This window comes from Oreochromis niloticus, linkage group LG12 (assembly GCF_001858045.2).
Source record: "Oreochromis niloticus isolate F11D_XX linkage group LG12, O_niloticus_UMD_NMBU, whole genome shotgun sequence".
Lineage (NCBI taxonomy): Eukaryota > Metazoa > Chordata > Actinopteri > Cichliformes > Cichlidae > Oreochromis > Oreochromis niloticus.
The window spans coordinates 6,935,737-6,956,686 of NC_031977.2; the positions used below are offsets into that span (position 1 = coordinate 6,935,737).

At 39.5% G+C, this 20,950-nt stretch overlaps 1 protein-coding gene across 1 annotated transcript; it reads right to left on the minus strand.

Annotated features, from left to right (window-relative positions):
- Positions 1–1,008: 1,008 nt before the first annotated feature.
- cds2 (CDP-diacylglycerol synthase (phosphatidate cytidylyltransferase) 2) lies at positions 1,009–20,398 on the minus strand. The gene is made up of 13 exons (XM_003448618.5): positions 20,180–20,398; positions 12,285–12,427; positions 11,702–11,798; positions 10,873–10,970; positions 10,255–10,394; positions 8,798–8,856; positions 7,646–7,728; positions 7,445–7,532; positions 7,205–7,273; positions 6,225–6,377; positions 5,835–5,954; positions 5,619–5,722; positions 1,009–3,750 (listed from the first exon to the last, which is right to left on the minus strand). The coding sequence occupies exons 1-13, from the start codon at positions 20,249–20,251 to the stop codon at positions 3,612–3,614; spliced, it is 1,365 nt and encodes a 454-aa protein (XP_003448666.1). The 5' UTR covers positions 20,252–20,398; the 3' UTR covers positions 1,009–3,611.
- Between the last annotated feature and the right edge of the window lie 552 nt (positions 20,399–20,950).

Consider the following 20,950-nt stretch of genomic DNA (forward strand, 5'->3'; position numbering starts at 1 on the left):
TACTCCATCATTAAACAAATGAGCAACTATTACACAGCGGGTGTAAGGAAGTCAACGAAATGCAACTAAATGGGGAAGAAACCCAAGAAGGAAGAAACCAGTCACGCAGTAACCACATTTTTTTTTTTTTTAAATACCTTTTAATTTTCTCTGAAACAAGACAAAGCACATTTCAGCATCAAAAAGAGTACAGCTTTTCTCTAGACAATGTACAACGCAACACAAACCATTGCACATTTGAATAATTATAGAGTGAAATCATATAGCTGTATAATAACTTCAAACCACAAAATATAACACAAGGCAGGAGGGGAGTCTACACAGCATGTGGGACAGACACATCTCTCCCATACATTCCTTTTTTTTTTTTTTTTATTTCAAAGAGACTCCTGACTGAGCAGGATGGACAAAAGCAAAGTGGCACTGTCTTGATTAAAAGTAGCACAGAGGTGTATCCTACTGTAGGTGCCCTGAAAACAGGGGAAGAGGAAAAAAACATCAACAAAAATCAGGTTTCTCTCTGAAAGTGGCATGATTATCTCTTAAAAATGACCTGCTTGTGAGCAAATCTCAACTTTAGGGGGTATTGGAATGTATCAAGCAGCAGTCAGAAAGGGTCAAACCCATCCACCCAGCACAGGAGCTCCAGCTCTCTCTAGTGGCCGTCGGGAACACCAGGCAGTGAAATGGCAGTACAGAGCTGCAGGCTTAAAAACCCGAACCGTCGAAGGACAACGAGACAGTGAGGCTAAAAAAAACAAAACAAAAAACCCTGCAAGATATCTATTTCTGCTGAGACACTAGCTACCTGGAACCTACTAGAATGAGTATCCACACTGATTCAAGTCGCACTCCACGCAGAAGTGAACATACAACGGCTATCGGGAAAAAGGTTAAATAAAAACACCCAAATGTACCAATAAAGCCACAGCAAGAAAACACCTTTCTGTCATCTCTGCACTTTTTCCTATATGGCAACAATAATAATAATAATAATAATAATAATAATACTTTCAATATTCCTCTAAGAAAAATACTAAAGAACACTCAAAATAGTCTTCCTAAACAGCCTCTTAATAAATGTATAATATAGTAACTTTCAAAAAGGTTTGCTTAAATAAAACATCTTCAGAGAGACGGAGAGTGGCTGGATGTGGCATGGAAATCATGAATGGAATGACACAACACATGAAGCCATGCCTGGGTTTACACAATGGCTCCTATGGGGGGAAAAAGGTCACCTTTCTATAAATTGATTGCCACAATCTAAATCTGGGGAGCAAAAAAGTGCTTTGCTTAAAAATGTAACTTTTTTCTTTTTTTGAAGTATCAGATCAGAGGAAATTTAAGGTGAAATAAAGCAGTCGTTTACTGTATCAGCTGATTTCTATGGCTAGCATAGAGACGTGCTGTCACACAGACAACATAAATAAATATTTATATATAAATAATATAAATAGTATGTGTTTCTTACTGTCCATGATCATATCCCTGCTACACTGACTACTGCATGAATGTTCATATTGCTGTTTTGTCCTATGAGTACAGACATGAAACAAAACAATGAATGTGTACAAACACCATCCAAATCTTTTGTCTTCAAGGCCTCTCACCTGAACAACCACCTGTAATCTGAGTGGATTAACTTTCCATCTGTCTGTGAACTTTAATAACTCAGCACAGTGGAAGAAAAAGTGGAAAAGCTGAGGGCAAAACAGCCAGACAATTCCCACAATGCATCTTAGCAGCGGATCCCTGACTCAAAGGCCCACTTTATTCCGCCAAAATCTGTCTGGAGATTATGAAATGATCAAGAGCACGAGTCAATGTCTGGCAGGTTTAATAAAAACAATGATGTGGTGGCAAGTCAACATCCCCAGATTGTGTGTGAAATCAGAAAAGAAGCCAACTTTGATGAAGTCCCAGCTTTTATATTTTATCGTTAAATCCAATACACACAAACACACATTTGAAAGTGGCAAAAACAATGAAAGCTGCCACTGGAAAACCCCAGGGAATGAACTGCAATACGTACACAATAACGGATTGTATTGGCCAAAGTTTCACCCAATGAGACGGCAACAGGCCACAAATAAATCAAGTTGATCAGTCAGTATCGATGTGCCGTTTGTGCTGCGCTCAAGCGGTGAAAAACAGTGACATCAAAGCACGCACAAGCAGCTGATGGCAGTGTAGAAACCCCAACTGTGGCACTGTTACACATTCCAGCTGTCAGAGGAAGTAGCCATAATGCAACAATCCCTCTGTGCCTTACAGTCAACAAGCAACGGGCCGCAAAAATTAAAAAATAAATATGTAAAACGAACACAGCCAGCTCTATTTGTGACATCATTTCTGCTGAACAGCAACAAGAAGATAGCACAGCTTTTATGCTCCCTAAACACAAAACCACCAATAGCTGAACTCAAAGACTTGATGGACCTAAGGTGGACCTGTGCTGCTTTCCTTTATTTGTTAACACACACACACACACACACACACACACACACACACACACACAAAATGGTGGACGCTCATATTAACAACCATGGCTAACCTTTCAAACATGAGGTCGGTGCATGTGCAATCTCTGGGAGCTGTCTGGCTTTAGAAAGCTTATTTTCCCCCCCTATTCTTGGCTCTGTGTGATATCAAGTCTGTTTATGCGCGGCGGCCAATCAGAAGAAAGTTTAAAAGGGAAGGAAGCTGAAACAACTCGTTTCCGAGGATGAACTGAGGAGCTGCACCAAGGCCCGGGGTAGGACAAATAAGGAATTGTGAATCACGCAAAGCTCCTCTGGTACCATCCAAGAACAAAAGTGGAGAGCTGGAACAAAGCATTAGAGGTCCCCTTCAAGTCTAATTTAGTCATTCACCTTTGATTTCGGCACAATAACGTCTTAAAGATTTGGCCAAGCATGAGAGGCTTTGATGAATGGCAGAAAAAAAAAAAAAAAAAAAATGTACATGGCAGATGGCAATGGTGAATTTAGCCTGAATTTTTTTTAAAAAGAAAGAAAAAAAGACAACATTAAGATATAATAGAACCATACCAAATATAAAAACATCTATTTATAAATAGAAAAACTCACAATAAAGAAAATTACCCTTAAATTAGAGGGAGGGTGCAGTAGAAGTAAGAATACAGTGAGTAACAGCGCTGAGAGCAGTGCATTGAAATAATAAAAAAGAACAATAAAATATCGACACACATTAATAATAAGGTATATATAGAGGATATTGTGTGTACAGGTAGAAATGTACAGCAAACCAACATTTTGTTTAACAGTGTAAATAGATAGAGGTTGACGGTAATGGAAATGTGTAAAAGTACAGTAATTCACAAACTCAACCTGAAAACACTGGTGTCAGAAACATGATTCACAGACTGTAGGAACACAGACAAGCATGACTCCCACATGAAATGGAATGACCCAAGGCTGTCGATTTTGTGGTTTTCGGTTTGTTTTTCTTGGATGTGTTCTCGCTCACGCAAAAGCACTGAGTCTTCCCAGAGCTCCAGGGGTGCGCGGGGCTCCCTGGGTGCCGCTAACCTCCTCTCCCGTCTCTCCCCTCCTCTTAGGGCGAGCTAGCTGTGTTTGTTGGAGGCTCTAAGCTGCAGCGGCCTCCTCCAGCGCTGGCAGCAGGCCTTTCTCGGTCAGGTGAGCCTTCAGGGAATTGAAGATATAGAGCTGCTGATCGGGACGGAGGGCCAAGAGCTGCTGGATCACCTTGGTGGGGTTAGGGCCCCTGAGAGAAGGTGGAGAAATGCTTAAACACAAATGTACTTAAAGTTTTATCCAGAAAACACTGCATTAAAATTTTTTTTTTTTTTTTTTTTTTTTTTTAAAGGTGGGGACACAACTTATAAGAGTTATTTTAAATGCAGTACAGAGTGCGGACAGAAAAGCAGGTTTGGTGTGGGGAGGGAGTGGGTTGAGACTCAAAGACTGGCCTCTGCAGTGGACTTTGGCTTATGGGTCATCTGCTCAACCAGTGGAAATACACTGGGTTGGTTGATTAGTAACATGTCGATTTGAGACACGATGAGTCTTTCAGAAACTTGCGAAGAAACCACTGAACATACAATTATAGACCAACTAGCATATGACACTTTTATCTAAATTCATATACAAGATAAAACTAGTATGACTTTTTTTAATTGTTCCGCAAAGATATTAAGGTCAACCTTTAGATGAAAACATGTGCATTTAAAGTGGTGATCAACCAGTTTTTCTTTAGCATGTTTATATGTCACAGGAGACTTATTCTACTCTGTACATACAGTAACAGGATGTAAACAGTACAGTATGAAAACTGCAGAGACCTGTTGATTCATGTCAGGTGATGCCATGTGTTATGATCCATGCTCACTGTGTGATTTTCAGTTTGCCTCAAGATTTGTGTGGGTGTATGTGCGGAGTGTGCAGAGATGGAGTCTGCTGATTGGTTAAGTTCAAGTCTCTGGACTGGACCCCTTGATGGACACAACCATCTTAGAGGGTTTTCACACCTGTAGTTCTTTTTTTCTTTTTGTAAACTTGTAGTTTTGTTTATTTTTTTCTTTTATTGTCTAGTTTGTTTTCACACAGAGAAAAATTTAACTGAACTCTAAGCGAACCAAAACGTGTCCTACAAATCAGCTGAGAATGTTCAGTCTGCTCATTGGTCAGGTGTCTGGGGCAGGAGAAACAAAAGTAAACACAGCAAGAGGGTGCTGTGTTCCTGACTACTGGAGAACATGGAGAATTTACATTTATTTTACGGCTAGTTGCAAGGCCATTGCTGCATACAGAATACAAACATGGCATAAATTAACCGCACCGAGAAACAAACCAGTTTGATTTAAACAGATTATACACTGCAGATGTGAAAACACCCTTAAACTCCAGCTGACACTGACCTCAGCCCTCTCCTCACCGCGCACTCCTGACAGTTTGCTATTTGAACTGAGAGTTTTGTTTAAATAGCATCAGTGGTAGTTAGAAGTTGAGCCTGAAGGTTTGAAGACGCCCATATCTATCATGCAAATAGTTTTACTAAATACTGATAATACACTGTAAATATTGAGCACCTTATTGCAGACTCCTTAGTAGGAGTGAGAAGCCCTTCATGTGAATGCATTTTTCTTGTGTTTTTGGAAGCTAAGAGTAGTAAGCTTCCAAACATAGAGAGCCAACTGTACAGTACTGCTTAATAAGCCCACAAAAACTAATGTTAGCAGTCACTAAGACCACTGATTCTCTTCACACCACAGATAAATTCATCATGTAGGGCTGTTATTTCTCCTGATCTTCTGTTCCTCGTCTAGTTATTAGCCCAATAGGCTATTAAATGTAAGGCTGTGGTCTATGTCTGTAACGTTCACTGTATCCACAAAAGTTGAAACTGACAAATCAAGATTTGCAATTTCCCCCAGATGTGGCTTATACAACCCCACTTCACAGAAACTATCCCTTCAGTCTGTGCAGATGGTGAACATTAGCTTACACTAAACTATTATTAGGTTTTATTACAAGCTCAAACGCTGCTTAAGCAACACAAAGAGGACAAAGACTGACAAAAAGCAAGATGAAATACATTATATTTTAAACTTCATATGGGAAATTTATGCTTACCTAATGAAGCTAGCAATGTAGACATTAACAAATGTGGCCATGAGGTACTGGCAGTCAAATCTGTCCATAATGCCTCCATGACCTGGGATGGTGTTTGCAAAATCCTGAAAGAAGATGACACAATGGCTTAAGCAACACAACACTGCCTGATAATCATGTGGTAGGCCACATCCACCTTATGTGTGGTGAATAGGTCCTGTTGGTCCACATCCATACCTTGATTTTGAAAGCTCTCTTGAAGCCGCTAGCAAAGAAGCCACCGAAGGGTCCCACGATGGAGGCAAAGGAGGAGAGGGCAATGCTGTGGATCTGGAATGGATACAGGCACACTGTGGTCTGTGGAAACAAAGAGGACACGTTACAACATCCAGTGTTGTTGAAACTAACAACTTGGTCCTGACAGTTTTAATAAGATATTGCTTTATGTGTTCTCTAGGTGGGTATAAAACTTTGTATACTGTGTTCCAAGCTGTAACAGGCTATAAGGTTTCCTTTAGCGGTGTTCAATAAAATTCTACAAGCTCTGCATACTTTTAATGTGTTGGTGAGAGGACTGTAAAAAGCCTAAATACTGGCAAACGAACAGCAACAGAAACTGACTCTTACCCAACCAGTGACAGACTCCAGCATACTGGGCAGGGCGTAGTCCTGGAGCTGAAACAGCTCTGATGGCTCACAATCCACCTGGAAGCTGTTGGAGTCGTTGTTGAACTCCACCGGACACACAAAGTAGCGACAGCCAGCCATGACGTAGGAGAGCTGAGAGGAGAGCAAAGTTACACTTCAACCATGTCACTTGTCACCAGCTAACTGGACAGGGATCAGAACTGACTGGTTTCCTGTGTTCTCGGCCCGCCAGTCAGCCTTCCCATATGACCAGTTACAAAGGAGTTTGTGCATGCATGTGCACAGTGCCAGCACCAGTAAGGCATTTATGTGTGATTAGTGCGGAAAGTAGTCACTGTGACTGGAAACAACAGCTACAGCAAATCCAGTCAGACACTTAAGACACCACCACCCAGCTGAACACGGGCATTTTAAAGAAGCTGCCAAAGAGGCTAAAGCTAAAGATATCCAGAGCTCAGAGCCAGCAACAAGCAATCAGCCTCAGTGTGAGTCTCAGCCACAAACATTTGTGATGAGTGCATGTTTAATTTAGTTCAGACAAACACATTGTGTTATTCAGCAGAACAAAAGCTTCAGAGCTCATTACGCCCCGGAAATATGACACATACAGAAACTGAAGTGATGAACAATGATCCCCTCGAGGCCTATAGGTAAACGATGGGGTGGCGGCGGGGTTAAAACAGCAGACACCCACACAAGGAAGCAGCCGCAATAACATGTTAGAGTGAGAGCTGAGAAGATGCAGCTTAAATAGGCATCTAAATCAGGAAGGTGTGTCTGGTATATGACATGAGGAGAGTGAGTTTTTCTGCCCTACACAGCTGATTTTGCTCTATTTAACCATAATTCATTGTGAGATAAATACCACTTTGCATATTCAATTGCAAGTAGCTCCTACAGAATGCTACATCGCTAACAGCTAAAAGGAAAAAAATAAATAAATAAAATTCACATCCTACCATGATTCCAAAAACAATGGTGGAGAAGAATCCACCGATGAAGCCCTCCCAAGTCTTCTTAGGCGACAGCTGTAACAGCCAGTATCAAAGAAATCATACACCACCATACAGAGCACAACAGCCTTTAGGTGATTTGCTACATGCATCAATAATTCACGATAAACATTATATTAAAAACATTAAACATTTATGTATTTGCATTCCAGGTTTAAGCAGCTTCAAACGTTCAAAATAACCGACCTTGATAAGAGGGGTTCGCCCAAAGAAGAAACCAAACATGTAGGCCATGATGTCATTACAGATCACACAAGAAATGGGCACAATGAACCTGATCACACAAAGAACAGTTTACATGGCAGGTGTATGGATATTTGGATTATACTGAAAAATAACTGAATTTTAATTAGATTTAGATAATTGGATAGGGAGTCTTTAACCTACCAGATCATTCCCTCAAACAGGTTGTGAATGATGAGGTGAGACTGGGTCACAACGATCAGGAGAGTCACATGGGTCCAACCAAACTGCGCAGACGGGCACAAGATCAATGACGTGTAGTTAAATTCATACATTTTTGGAAAATGACACAGGCTCTGTAAATTTTGTTTATAAGCAGTGTCACGTTGAAGAGTTTTATCTGTATTGATTGTTTAACTAGCGTTTCTCACTTGTTAGTTTATAAGACCATAACAGGGTACATATATTTGTTATGTTTTAACCTTGTTGTGAAGTACTTTGGTGTACCTTTGGTTTTAAATGTGCTATATAAATAAAGTTGTATTGTATTAGTACCCGCTGGTTATGTTTTAGATGGTTTTTACAAACTTTTGTGTTACAAAAAAAAACTGTTACTGTATTTCCATTCGGGTGTGTTTTTCTTAAGACCACTAGTGTTTCAACATAAACCCATCCTACTGTAAACACACAGCTGGATCCTTTTACTTTGGTACATTGACAACATTATTTCAACTATGGCTGCCCCTCCCTGAGTCTGGTTCTTCCTGTTAAAAGGGAGTTTTTTCTTCCCACTGTCACCAAAAAAGACTGTTGGGTTTTTCTCTGTATGCATTATTGGAGGGTCTACCTTACAATATAGAGTACCTTGAGGCGACTGTTGTTGTGATAAAATTGAATTGAATTGAATTGAACAGTGACAAAGACGTATTCAAGATATATGTTGAACTGTTGAGGAAGTCTTTTTTTTTTTTTTAACATAATTCCATATTTTTATTGATTCAACTGTAACTACAGCTATTCTTTCATTATCTTAGATTAAGCAGGTCTGGAAATGATTCTATATGTTGCATTTGGCCTCCACAAAATGGAGGTCAAAGTTGCTCTCAATGCAAAAGAAACAACACTTTCATAACCTGCCAACAGCAAAACAAATCTGACAGAAATAACAGGCACATTAGGCATGGCCAAATCAAAGTGGTGTATTATAGAAAGAAGAATGTACTAGTGGGTTTTTTTCTGCAGGATCTGTCTCTGACCCAATTTCCCTTTTACTTGAGGGTTTATATTTTAGTGAGCCTCATCAATAAGCCAGTAGCCTTGAGGCAGGATGCACAGAGTATGCAGGGCAGCACTTACCATGTAAAACTGAAGGCGGTAATGTTTCTTCACCAAACTCAGCACAAACATACAGAAACCTGCAACAACAGGACAACTTATTAAGACACAGACCAACAGCATCTGTAAAGAGGAGGAAACCTCCTTAAGGTCATCTTTGGTCAAAGTGATTAAATTTAGCTTGACCTATTTCACAGCATGCCTACTTTAGGATGCAGTGAATAGTTTTTTTTTTTTTTTACATGACTGAGGAAACGAGAGGATGTTGTAAAGCAAAGAATATCTGAGAAAATGTGGCTGGAACGGAAGCTGACTCAGACATACTGACGTTGTTGGTTTCCTGGACTCTTCAGACTGACAGTAAAGCTTCTTCAAGCAAGACATTAAGATGTACAGGATGACAAAACTCTGCATTTTATGTCACTTCAAATTACGAGCTTCAGAGCATTTGTGCTCAAAGTCATAACGGGCCATTCAATTGCACCTTAAATCTAGTAGGTAAGACAGTCTGGGTGCTTCCTTCCTCCCCACATCCTGTTTGGCATCAGCAAGAAGCTACAGTAGTAATATATTACTAACTAACACAGAAGTACAAGAAGTGGAACATCCAAAGTTAGCATAGTAACTGAAACAATGAGCTTTGAACTAACTAACATATAAAACCTTGAGACTCATTTTTCCATCAAAGCATGCCTGTGTGCTTCTGCCAATCAGTCAAGTTCTAGTTTACATCCCTTGAAACTCAAATAACATAACTGAATAATATGATATGTATTAATATATAAAGTCATTGGTTATAACCAAAAATGCCAAATCTGAAGAAACAACCTTAAGAGATTAAAGAGATATCTAAAATAGAATTACATACCTCAGTGCCTGTCTACATTTGCTCAGTTCTCTCTCATGCACGCACAGCTGTCTACTGCACATACAGCTGATGTAGCATTCTAAATATGTACACAGCTTATTGCAACTCAGATTCCTTTATTTTATTTGCAAAGTTATTTATTTTTCCCATCTCTTTCATCTCTAATGTATTTATCAAATGCAGTATTTACAACTTTTTATTCTTTTTTTTAAATGAGCATTTATTCTATTTATATATGTGGATTTTTCTGTTCGGCATCTGTTGGTGATAGTAAAGGAACAATTTCATTGTACAGGGAAACATTTTTCTTTACCGTGCATACAACAATAAAACTTTGAACTTTTTAATGACACATGGAAATATCACTGATTGTAAACGTATTTTGTCAAGTCGGACTGACCAATCATTGACATCTGTTAAAAGAAATTTGACACTTCTGGTTGCTATGACAATGTAAACTCTATCTAATGTCTGTTTATTTACTGTGCACTTATGCCATGTTTAACAGTTTGTTCTACTGTAATAAACATTTATTATAAGTGACTACTGAAAAACTTCTGGCATGATGACGTTACCACAGAATCTACAGTAGGACTTTATGTTTTTCTACCTGTCAGGTAGAGCGCGAAGGAGATGAAGCGGTGGTATTTGCTGAGGATGCGAAGGGGCTCCTCCCTCTGAACCAGTGTGAAGAAATAATCAGTCACGGTTTCACCATAAAAGAAGTAGTTCACACACAGCAGGAAGTACCTGTAAGGGTTAGAGTAAATGCACACATCTGATGGTGTTGTCACAGCAGCTAATCAGACTCTGAATTCAATATGCCAGCGGAGGAAAAAACATAAATACAAATAAATCAACAAGGCTGACTAACTTCTCTTCATGAAAACTGCAGATAGCTAGAAGTTTACATCTGTACATGGAGAACAGTGTTCCAAGGAGTTGGAACACTGCCAGTTTCCTGGCATAGTGAATATCAGGACTACACTACACTATAAACCACTACTGCTACAAATCAAACAGCGCTGATGATTCATTGTAATTCTGCTATAATATATAATCTTTAAGATACTGCTAATTTAAAATAGGTTGATAACAAACCTCAGGACATCTGTAACAAAGTAAAAACATGAGACAATACAATAAGAAAGAAGCCACATGGACATTTGCTTTTAATATCCGATTCTTTGTCTTGCCAAGTGAACACTGTGTGTGTCTGTGTCCTCACCAGCTCAGTGTCCTGAACCACGGCAGGTCGTAGGAGTGGTACACACTGTAACCAATGGTGATGATTTCCTGGAAGCATTTTATCTGGACACAGAGGACCTGCGTAGATAAAACACTGTGTCAGCAGCACAAAAGCAAAATATTGATAGGGCAAACCAGAATGGGCTTTTGGGTTGGGCAGAAAACATGGCACGATCAGTCAAAGTACAGTAGAAGACCCCGGTTACTTTATCTGACAGAAACGGATGAATATTCCTGGTATTTCTGGTCTTTGAATGTGTTGATGAGCAAAACTGTGGATCACACTTGTGTAAATAAGACCAAAATAAACAAAACTAGTTAAAAAAGATCATTATTACAACACTGCTGATTCTCCATTAGCTCTGTTAAACCTCTTTGTAGGGCATTAAATACTCCTCTGTGCAGGAAAACCCTGAGCATAACTCAGTGTGCGTTTCTGTGTGTGTGACACAGTATGGTGTCCTACTGACACAAAATGGCTGACAGGCCTATTTTCAGGGTATTCCCCGATGACGGTGGCAGCTATCCTGCAAATGATTAGAGAGACTGGATCCTCTTTAATCCACAATATTTTGATTTTAATTTGCATTAAAAATTAACTGACTGCGCTGCTTAGAGTAGCTCTGAACATTAACACGTCCTCTGTATATACTCAGTGAGAAAAAGTCTGATTCGTAACACGATTCATCTTAACTGAAATAATTCTGTATCAAAAAGCTTAATTTTTCTCAAGTCACAAACTATGGCTCTAAAAGTGGAATGACAAATCAAGTCAAGTCAACCAAGACATATCAGTAGTTTGTACTCACAATCATCATAAGCACCATGGGGCCCAAGTAGATGATGAAGAAGAAGAAGGAGATCATGGCTAGTGTTAAGATGCCTCGTACCCACCAGTTCTTCCATCTGAAGAAAAGACATAAACAATGACACTGGCAAAATGACAATACAAAAAAAATAAATAAATAAAGCAACAAGAGAGTTGTATTTTAAACGTAAGCACTACTGAAAGAGCCTGGGCTAAAACTTTTAGTTATACTATGTTATCAAAAAGGCCAAAATGTTCCCTTTAACAAACGATCCTGCTTTTTAGTGATTTAAATCATTCAAATATGTGACAAGGAATTCCTTTGTGTGAATCATGACACCTCCACACTGGCAACATTACATGCTTACATGCAGTCCAGAAAAAACACGGGCCTCTTGTTTAGGTGGGTGGGTTTAAAATGAGTGCATAGCAACTCACAGTACAGAGACAATGGGGGTGTTCGATATCAATAAACAAGACCGAGCATGTCCCGGCTCAAGGAAGAGGATACGTCTTTACGGTCATACTTTTAAAACACTCTGCAAACAGCTTGCCGTTTATATTTCCTTTGATACTCAGCATACCTTGAAGAGAGTCCAGACAGTGCCTTATTTAAAACCTCAGGGGTGTCGTCAGCAGGGACCGGCACCTCTGGGACGCCCGAGTCCACTTTGGACTCACTGTCTGACACCCCATCTTTTTCTGCCTTAAGTTCATTGTCCGAGCCCTGCAAACAGACAAAAACAGAGAAGAAATGGAAGATGTGGCTCTGAAAGGGAAGAAAAACAGCTATTCTAGTATTTCCATAACAGAACATTTAGATATGTGTTGTTTAATCATTGCTCAAGAATGAACTTAGGAGAGTTTACCTTTTCTCTCTGAGCTATCCAGGAACATGACGCATGTCTGTTTTGGTTTTTTTTTTACATATTTACAGAGGCAATGAGCTGGTGCTGTGGTCACGCGATAAAATACCTGGTAGTAGTCTCTTGGTACTTTTTGCCCAACACTCATATGACACATTTGTGACACATGTAACACAAACAAAAAAGACTGACACCACCTTTACCGTTGAGTTGAAAATTAAATCGATCGTACCCAAAATGGTAACATATGCAAGTCTAAAAACTCCCCACCCCGCAAACACTTTATTGCCAATACTGTATGAAAACCAGGCTGGTTAGAACTAACAGCATGTAAACCTGCACAGATGTTTTCAGTTCTGCCAGTTACTCAGGTTGAGGTGAGATGGTGGTTGTGAAAACACCACACAATTTTAAAATAGCAGTGAAGTGGTTCTTCTCTAACAGTTTCAGTAAAAAAAAAAAAAACCCAAAAAAACTGAATAAGTGAGATATTAACTGACAGCTTGTCAGACCTGCTCTTTGTTAGTTGCTGGTGTCTGTAATATTTTCCATCTTCACACAGCACCAATGTATTATAAAACTATCAAAACTAAACAATGTAAAAACAAAAACAGTAATGCTAGGCTACTGATTTAGGAGAAAAAGAGCCGTGTGTGTGTGTGTGGTGATAGTGGGTGGGTAACAAATGGACAGATTATGGAGAGGATAATGCATACTATTACATACTTGTAATGCAAGAATATTAAGAAGTCTTCATAATAAGACCTGTTTTACTTTTTAAGATCTGTTTAACAAACGAGGAGAAAAAACAGCTCTGACATGTGCAGGCTTACTTTCAAATAAAACATCATTTTGCAGGTCTATTTGAGTCCCACTTTCAAATAATCATGAAAACTGTTTGTATGTAATTATGACTTCAGTCCATTTCAGTGTGCTGTCATCTTGTTTTCTCATCAAGCCGCAGGCAGAAATCAACTGTCCAGCCCTGATCATAATGTAAAATTGCATCAGCTCTTTCAAAAACCTTTCTGTGCATACAAGTGTCTAAAACTACATGTATCGAGTCTCTCGCTCGCTCACAAAACCTTAAATACATGTGGATGAATCGCCTGATACGCACAGATGACATCGCATGCCCACATAGTTTTGAGACTAATTTAAAGCTGTCAGCTTCACACAGATCCACAAATGTAAGCTGTGTTTCAGTCCTAGTGTACAAATGTAACAAATGTGTACAAATCATTGCTTGTGACACATTTGCAACACTTTGAGACATATTTCCCTCCATATCGAAAGTGTAGGAATGTTTAGCTTATTTTAGAGTTTAGGAATGTGTTAGATAGGATATAGAATTGTTGTAGAGAAATTGACACTGCCCTGGATATAAATAAAGGCCTGACTGTGTCATGAACTTAGGAGTAGATTTTAGGAGACCCTCCCCCAGTTTGAACTGTGAAAGTAAGACAAAGAGGAGTTAATGCTGAGTGGAAATTCCCCAGAGGATACCTGGGTGGGGGTCTCAACATTTGTAACTGGATAACTGTGGTCTGGAAGGGAGATGGGCTTTTATGACCCTTAGGAAGTCACGTACGCAGAGACACACACACACACACACACACACACACACACACACACAGTGCTTCAACTGTTACATTCACACATCCACATGCACACTCACTCACGTGCACTTCAGGGCTCGCAAAATTTCAAAATCTCTGGTAGCCCTTCGGGCAGGCACTCTTCAGTTTTTGGTAGCCCAAAATAAATTTAAGTAGCCCGAATAAAAAAAGAGAGCAATTTTTTAATGTTTTGTTTCCTTTACAATATTATACATTAAAGTATAATATTGTAACGGAAACAAAAATTAATCAGAAAATTGTTAAAATACAAATCGCAACAACTGTATAAAAATTACAATCATCAACTCAAATACTTGTTTCTAATTGAACAGAAATTTCTATGAAGGTGTAAGAACTGTGTAGAACATGAATCAGTCTGTGTCAGACCCTGAATCTGAAATTTCCACTGAAGTCAAGGGTAAGAGATAAGTGGAACCAAGATCGAGGCCATTTGCTTTTTGAAGTTTGCAGAAACTGCTAAATTTGGCCAATGGTGGTTCACTCTTTGCAACATAGTACGCTTTTGAAAGATTTTTCAGGACTTCTTCTTGTGCTTGGTTTATTTTTAGTATGTTTTTTGCAATTGCTGTTTGTTCTGGGAAAGATATTGCAGACTGGGCAATAATGCATTTCTTGCGTTTCTCATGGGTTCTGATGGGGTCTTTCTAAAATTACTGGTCCCAGTTACAAAGGCGCTTGTCGACTCAAATGAAATGAAACTCACGACACACCCGGCAGAACATTATGTTATTTAGCTCGTCATATTCCAGCCACATAAATTCTTTTGTCCATGAAACCAAAAAAGCTGAGCTTTCTTTTTGCCTCATAGTCTGATTTGTCATAACTTTTCCGTTTTGTGGTAGGCTTTTCATTGGCTGCCCCTTCTTCACCCTGACCTGTCTCATTTGGCTCAGCAGAACTAAAATACCTGCATAAATCCTGCTGCTTTTACATGCACTCACATAACGGTCAGCAATTCTCTGCGCAATCAACCTCTCACATGTTTAAGCTTGCTGTGGGAGATTTCACTTGTCAGGTTTGAATAGTAAGCTAATGAGTGATAAGACGATGTCAGAGGAATTGGTGCGCAATTAATCGTCACTCACCAATCAGTGCTGCCGCTCTCTACACACTGGTTGCGCAATCGCAAAGTGAAAGTGAAAGCAAAAAACAAGCGCAAATTCAAACACAATTTCAATATGTCACATATTGACAGTGGCTCATCGATGCCAATAACATACTTACTCAGTTACATTTGCGAAAGAAAATGCAAAAGCATTGACACATATTTTTCCTTCCTATGATAGCCCGACGGGCAGGGCTGAGATGGATTTTGGTAGCCCGACTGGAAAAATCACTAGCCCCAGGACGTCGGGCTAGTGATTTTGCGAGCCCTGCACTTACATAGACACGGGTACGCGCACACACAGGCACTCACGTGCTCGTGCATACACACAGAGACAGAGTTTGGAGCACACCATGGGGGTTTTATGATGGGGTCGCCCCTATAAAGCTGGCTGTAACTAACAAAGGGGTGAAGATTTTTGCAGAGGGACACCGGCCTCGTCTTCCCTTCTAGAAGTGCATGCTTAAATGAAGATGAATAAAGATGAATAAAGGTTTTGTGAAAATAATTACTGAGTTCCAGTGCCATCTCTGGATGCCTCAAGGAATAAAAGAACCGGGGTAAAACTGATTTCGCAACAAAAGCATACTTTTCCCATGTTCACATAAGTGTCAGAATGGCAGATTTATCACCAGATCCCCCGGCTCCGAAGTACAGATACCTCTGGCTAATGCTTAGTGTTCTGAGTTTGGCTCGTGGCTGGTAACTAGCTTTCTGGTCTGGGTCCATTAGACTCTCTTTTGTCTGCAGTAGGTACCACTATAAACATACTTTTCTTTTTCTCACTCAAACTTCTGCAACAAACATCGTGCTGCAGATGTTACTTTCACTCGCTGTAGCGCACACACCGCAGAGGCGTAATCTCCTTCTCTTTCCCGAGAGACATGGACGGATGGATACTAAATGTCAGTTACTGACTTATTGTGCAAGAGGAGAAATATAAAGCAACAGAGCAATGTTTTCTGAGAAGTGGTTTAGAGCGAACAACAAATTTTGCTCAGGGTGTGTCTGAGTGTATCGAAAAAAAGAGAGAAAAAAAGCATCGGCTTCATCTAAGATGAACATATTATGATTAATGGACTGTCAGTGTACAGTTGTGTGTGGGAGGCTAAACACTGCTCCAAATCATCTCCATCCATATTGTTGATTTCTCAAAACCATCTGTTTGCTAATGAAGGTCTGACTGATCTTTATCCCCCCATAGCGGCAATGCTGAAAAAATATGGATGGTTAGAGCTCCTGTGCCAATAATAGGGAGGTTTTTTTTAAGGCAGTTTGTTCTTTCACTTCTCATTCACCCCCTGCTGCCCTCTCTGCTGCTGGTGACCAAATAAGGCTTGGAGTTGTCACATCAAATTCACCCAGCAGATGGCTGACATGTGGTTTTGTGACACCCACTTGGTCTCACATTCACAATTTGGCAAATGATCCATACTACAGCTGGATATTTATTAGATTAAAAACAAACAAATAACAATGTGTCCTAAAAAAAATCAGCTGGTATACTGGACATTTACATCATCAAATATCTATATGAGTCGGGCTCCGGCTTTAATACATAATAATACTTCTTGTTAGGCATGCATCACTCAAATATTGATATTGATATCAGTACAGTATGAACTAGCGTGATCAGACATTTGGTAAAATGCTGGTGAGTTGTTCTATTTAATTCAGTTTCACTTTGTTCTACATTTACTTAGCCACACAGACAAGATATAGATACCTTAGCCCACAGGTGTCGAACTCCAGGCCTCGAGGGCCGCTGTCCTGCTTGTTTTCCAACTAACCTGCCCTTGTAGCTTCTTATAGGCAAAGCACACCTGATCCAGGTAATCAGCAGCAGGTAGGGCAGGGATATCTCAAAAACAAGCAGGATACTGGCCCTCGAGGACTGGAGTTTGACACTCCTGCCTTAGCCTAAAGTCTGCCAAAACAGCGAGGAAGAGACGTGAACAATATCAGGCTCAAAACACTGATTTGGTAACTTTATAAAAGAAAATGTAGCAAATATATATATCCTTGAATATAAATTGACTAAATCCAAATGACCAGTTAAATGGAAACAGAACCAAAATAAAAAGCATTAAAAATGTATTCACCTAATTTATCTCCTGTAATCTAACTTCAGCACTGTGTGATATTTAAAGTCATAATAGTTTCTGCTTTCCTCGTCTCAGTCTAAGTGCACCTCATTTTACTGCTCCTCATACACAAGTTACATTAGCAGTTGACCATCCAGGAGATAAATGAAGTCAAACAATATTAATGGAGTTGGTTGTAACAGGTTATTAGATGCAATAAATACTTATAAGGAACACTGAAGAGACACAGACACACACGTTAGAGAGTGAGAACGACTTATTTGAGCTTTTTACACTAATATCAGACTAGTACTCCTCTAACTTGATAGTCTCCATCTGCCCACGCCCCAGGCCAAGGTCTATGTATCTGACTTTGGTAAGTATCCCTACTTTTTCTGTTATTCAAACTAACATATTAAAACTAAAAACTTGGTTCAAGATAAATAGTTCCTGTGAGCAAGAACTTAAAGCAGAAAAGGTTCTAATAACAAAACACTGCTCTGTTAAGTTTGCAAACTTTTTAAGAGAGATTTAATCCAGAGGTTGAGGATCACATGTTTCTGTTAGTGTTGTGAACAAAATAGTGATTCCCTGATTGGCTGCATCATGTTTGTTACAAGTCAGCCAAATATATATTAAAAAACATTGTATGTTTTGTAAGACTTAGAAAATTTAATTAAGTTCCCTTCAAATTATATGAAACAGTCACTAGTGTGCACTGTCACCCAGAAGTCAAAACCCAGGAGACGAATGCAGAAGCACACACAAGAATCCACATACACACAGGCCCATTCTCCTTTTCCTGGTTTCTATGGAGACAATATCCGTCATTCAGGATGCTTGAGTTAAAAATAGACTCTTCTTTCACATAAACACTCCTTCCCTTTTATGTTGTCTTGCACATCTGGGGGTTTTTTCTTTAATCTCTAACTGATTAGAAAAAGCTGCTTCTGTCAGCCATAAAAGGCCATTTTTATTTGGATCTCACAGTTTTCATGCCAAGAGGAGAGCGATTCCTTCACGGGGAGGCAGATACAAAAGTGCAGGCTTGTGATCTAGCTGCACCATGCTGGAAAGTAGCCAAAGCAGACAACTGTGATCAAACAGTTTTACTCTACTGCCGTCATCAAGGCACTGCAGCTGTACCATGAGGAGTATTACTGGTTATGTAACCTAATCAAAGACTGAAGCATTCATGTGCTTGTGAACTGAATTTCACTATATTTCAAATTATGCAATCCACCATAAAACTACCTCAACAAAAGTAATTTCATCAGCTAATATAACTGTCTTTAGAGCAACTTTTTCCTTAGTAAGATCAGTGTTTATGGGTGGATATCCCCGAGATCCAACATCAACCAAACGGCACCAATCCCCACCTTATAGGGTGCGTGATATTACACAGAGTTACAAATGTTTGTCCACATGTGCGCCTCCACCAGGCTAGACTTTTTCAAATAAACCCTGGTTCTGCTCAGGCAAACTACTGATAAATAGTTAACTGCAAATAATCTGGTTGGGTATTCTGTATTGTCAGTGTCAATTTCTATTATTTCAACAGAGGTGGACATAAAATGGATACTTTTGTATCAGAATTGTAGCATTATTATTATTAAAGAAAATAATACAAATTATTCACCTGATTGCACAACTGCAAGCTCAAGGTCATGAGGTAGGCTGCTCTTAAACAAGTCATGGCAAAAAAGTAAATAATAAAGAACACGTTAAACCAGTCACAGTGCGCTTCCCTGGAAAATTACATTAGCCTGTGTGGCTCACTGTGAGGATGTCACTAATGCTTCCACTACTTTCTCCAACTGCTTTCAGCTACTCTCCAATTTTCTGTAATTATCTCGTCCTAGATATCCACACGTCTATCACCACGCCCCTTTCTTCATTCAATGACACGCATCGTCCATGTTGAAGTCATAAATGTTGCTTTTATTTCCCCTCACTCTGACTGCAACAACTTAATAACGGTTTGTTCAAAGAGCTTAATTATAATATCGTGCTAAACATCAGTCTACGACGCTAAGCAGTTGTTGTTTTTGTAACTACTGCTACTAAACACCTAGCCTACCAGGGCTCGCGAACATCATCGCTATCGGTCATAACAAACCAGAATTAAAAATAAATGAATAAATAGACAAACAAAATAACACGTTTAGCTAATGTTGATGCAGAACATTTAACATCGTTGCTAGCTCATAAAGGGCCAACATGGAGACCTTCATCGCTTATTTACCTCTGTGTGCAACGGCGTATGTGGCTAGCTTGCAGCACGCCTTACAAATCTAAGTTTATTATTTTTGGATTTTCTGATAGACTGCTTAGCATTCAAGAAAAAGCGTCTTCAAATATATTTAAAGGGTTTTTGTTGGACAAGATCAGCTGCTGTACACATCGGCATAACGTAGGTGAAAAGGGCAGCTCCAGAATCGATGAAATTTGAACTTTTGCATTTGGTTTGCTGTTGTTTTCGCATCGAACGAACACACAGGAAGACGGTGTGTACCGCCAGCCAATCAAGTTTAAAATTTGAGTAGTTTGGCGGATGGTTTGTATAGCGTCTTTCAGATGCTTTTAACAGCTTTTACGTTGTAAGCTGCTGTTATAAGAGTAAATTGACGACTGCCTTGTAAAACTTAAACATGCCGTATTATTCATTCTGACATGACCTTTCTTAGTCACACCAGTCACAGTGTAACGGGAATTTCAAATCGCTAGGTGGCTAGCTAGCGTCAGGACCGCTAAATGGCAGGACTGAGTCCAAGCCAACGTTACCTTGTCTTCTGACGGCTGCTGCTGAACCGTAGGGTCGGTGTCTTTGGGTCCACGGTGCCTTAGCTCTGCCATCTTAGCGGGTCGTGACCTGACGACAACAGCGAAGGTCCTGCGGCTCCCACAAACAACCTCTTTTTTTTTTGGGAGACTGACACCTCCTCTGCTAAGCTCCTAGCTAGATTTCTGTCAACAACACTTTCCACCCAATTCACGATCATTCACTTCCTGTTTTCAAAATAAAGGTTTTATTGACTACCCAACATCATGCTAACATGGTATTAAAGAATCTTATTTTAGAATAAATATTAATGGTACTATTACAATTTATGCAACACATAACTCTTTAGGGATTGCTTCAAGAAACTGACCTTTTATTTTTCTTTATGTTCCTTTCGTCTTTACTGACAGCCTTTAAAAAATGTTAACAATAAGATGCTTGAAACTACTCTCAACATAAACTGGTAAACCTCCAGGCTTTATTAACTTGATTTATCCGGAAGTTTCACGTTGTTTCATGTTGCCCAAATATTTAACGTATATACCGGTATTGCATATTGTACGACTGCAATATGAATTCACGATAAGCTGATACTAAATGTGGCTATTTGTTTCTTCTAAATTCCAATTTTCATTTTCACCCCGGTTGTAGAAAAAAAAAGTCACATCATAGATTTGTTTTTGTTTTGTTTTTTTTAATCCAGTTGTAGTTAACAACAGTAACGGCCGTCTGTAGGGTCAGTGGCGGTCATGAAATGGGCTTGGATTTACAAC

What these genes read in the sequence shown, in the direction of transcription:
- cds2 (XM_003448618.5), bottom strand. Translation starts at nt 20,251, where the DNA reads ATGGCAGAGCTAAGGCACCGTGGACCCAAAGACACCGACCCTACGGTT. An exon ending in TGGAGTCTGTCACTGGTTGG is followed by an intron (nt 5,955 to 6,224) that starts GTAAGAGTCAGT and finishes TTGTTTCCACAG; the next exon opens with ACCACAGTGTGCCTGTATCC. An exon ending in TACATTGCTAGCTTCATTAG is followed by an intron (nt 3,751 to 5,618) that starts GTAAGCATAAAT and finishes ACCTTCTCTCAG; the next exon opens with GGGCCCTAACCCCACCAAGG.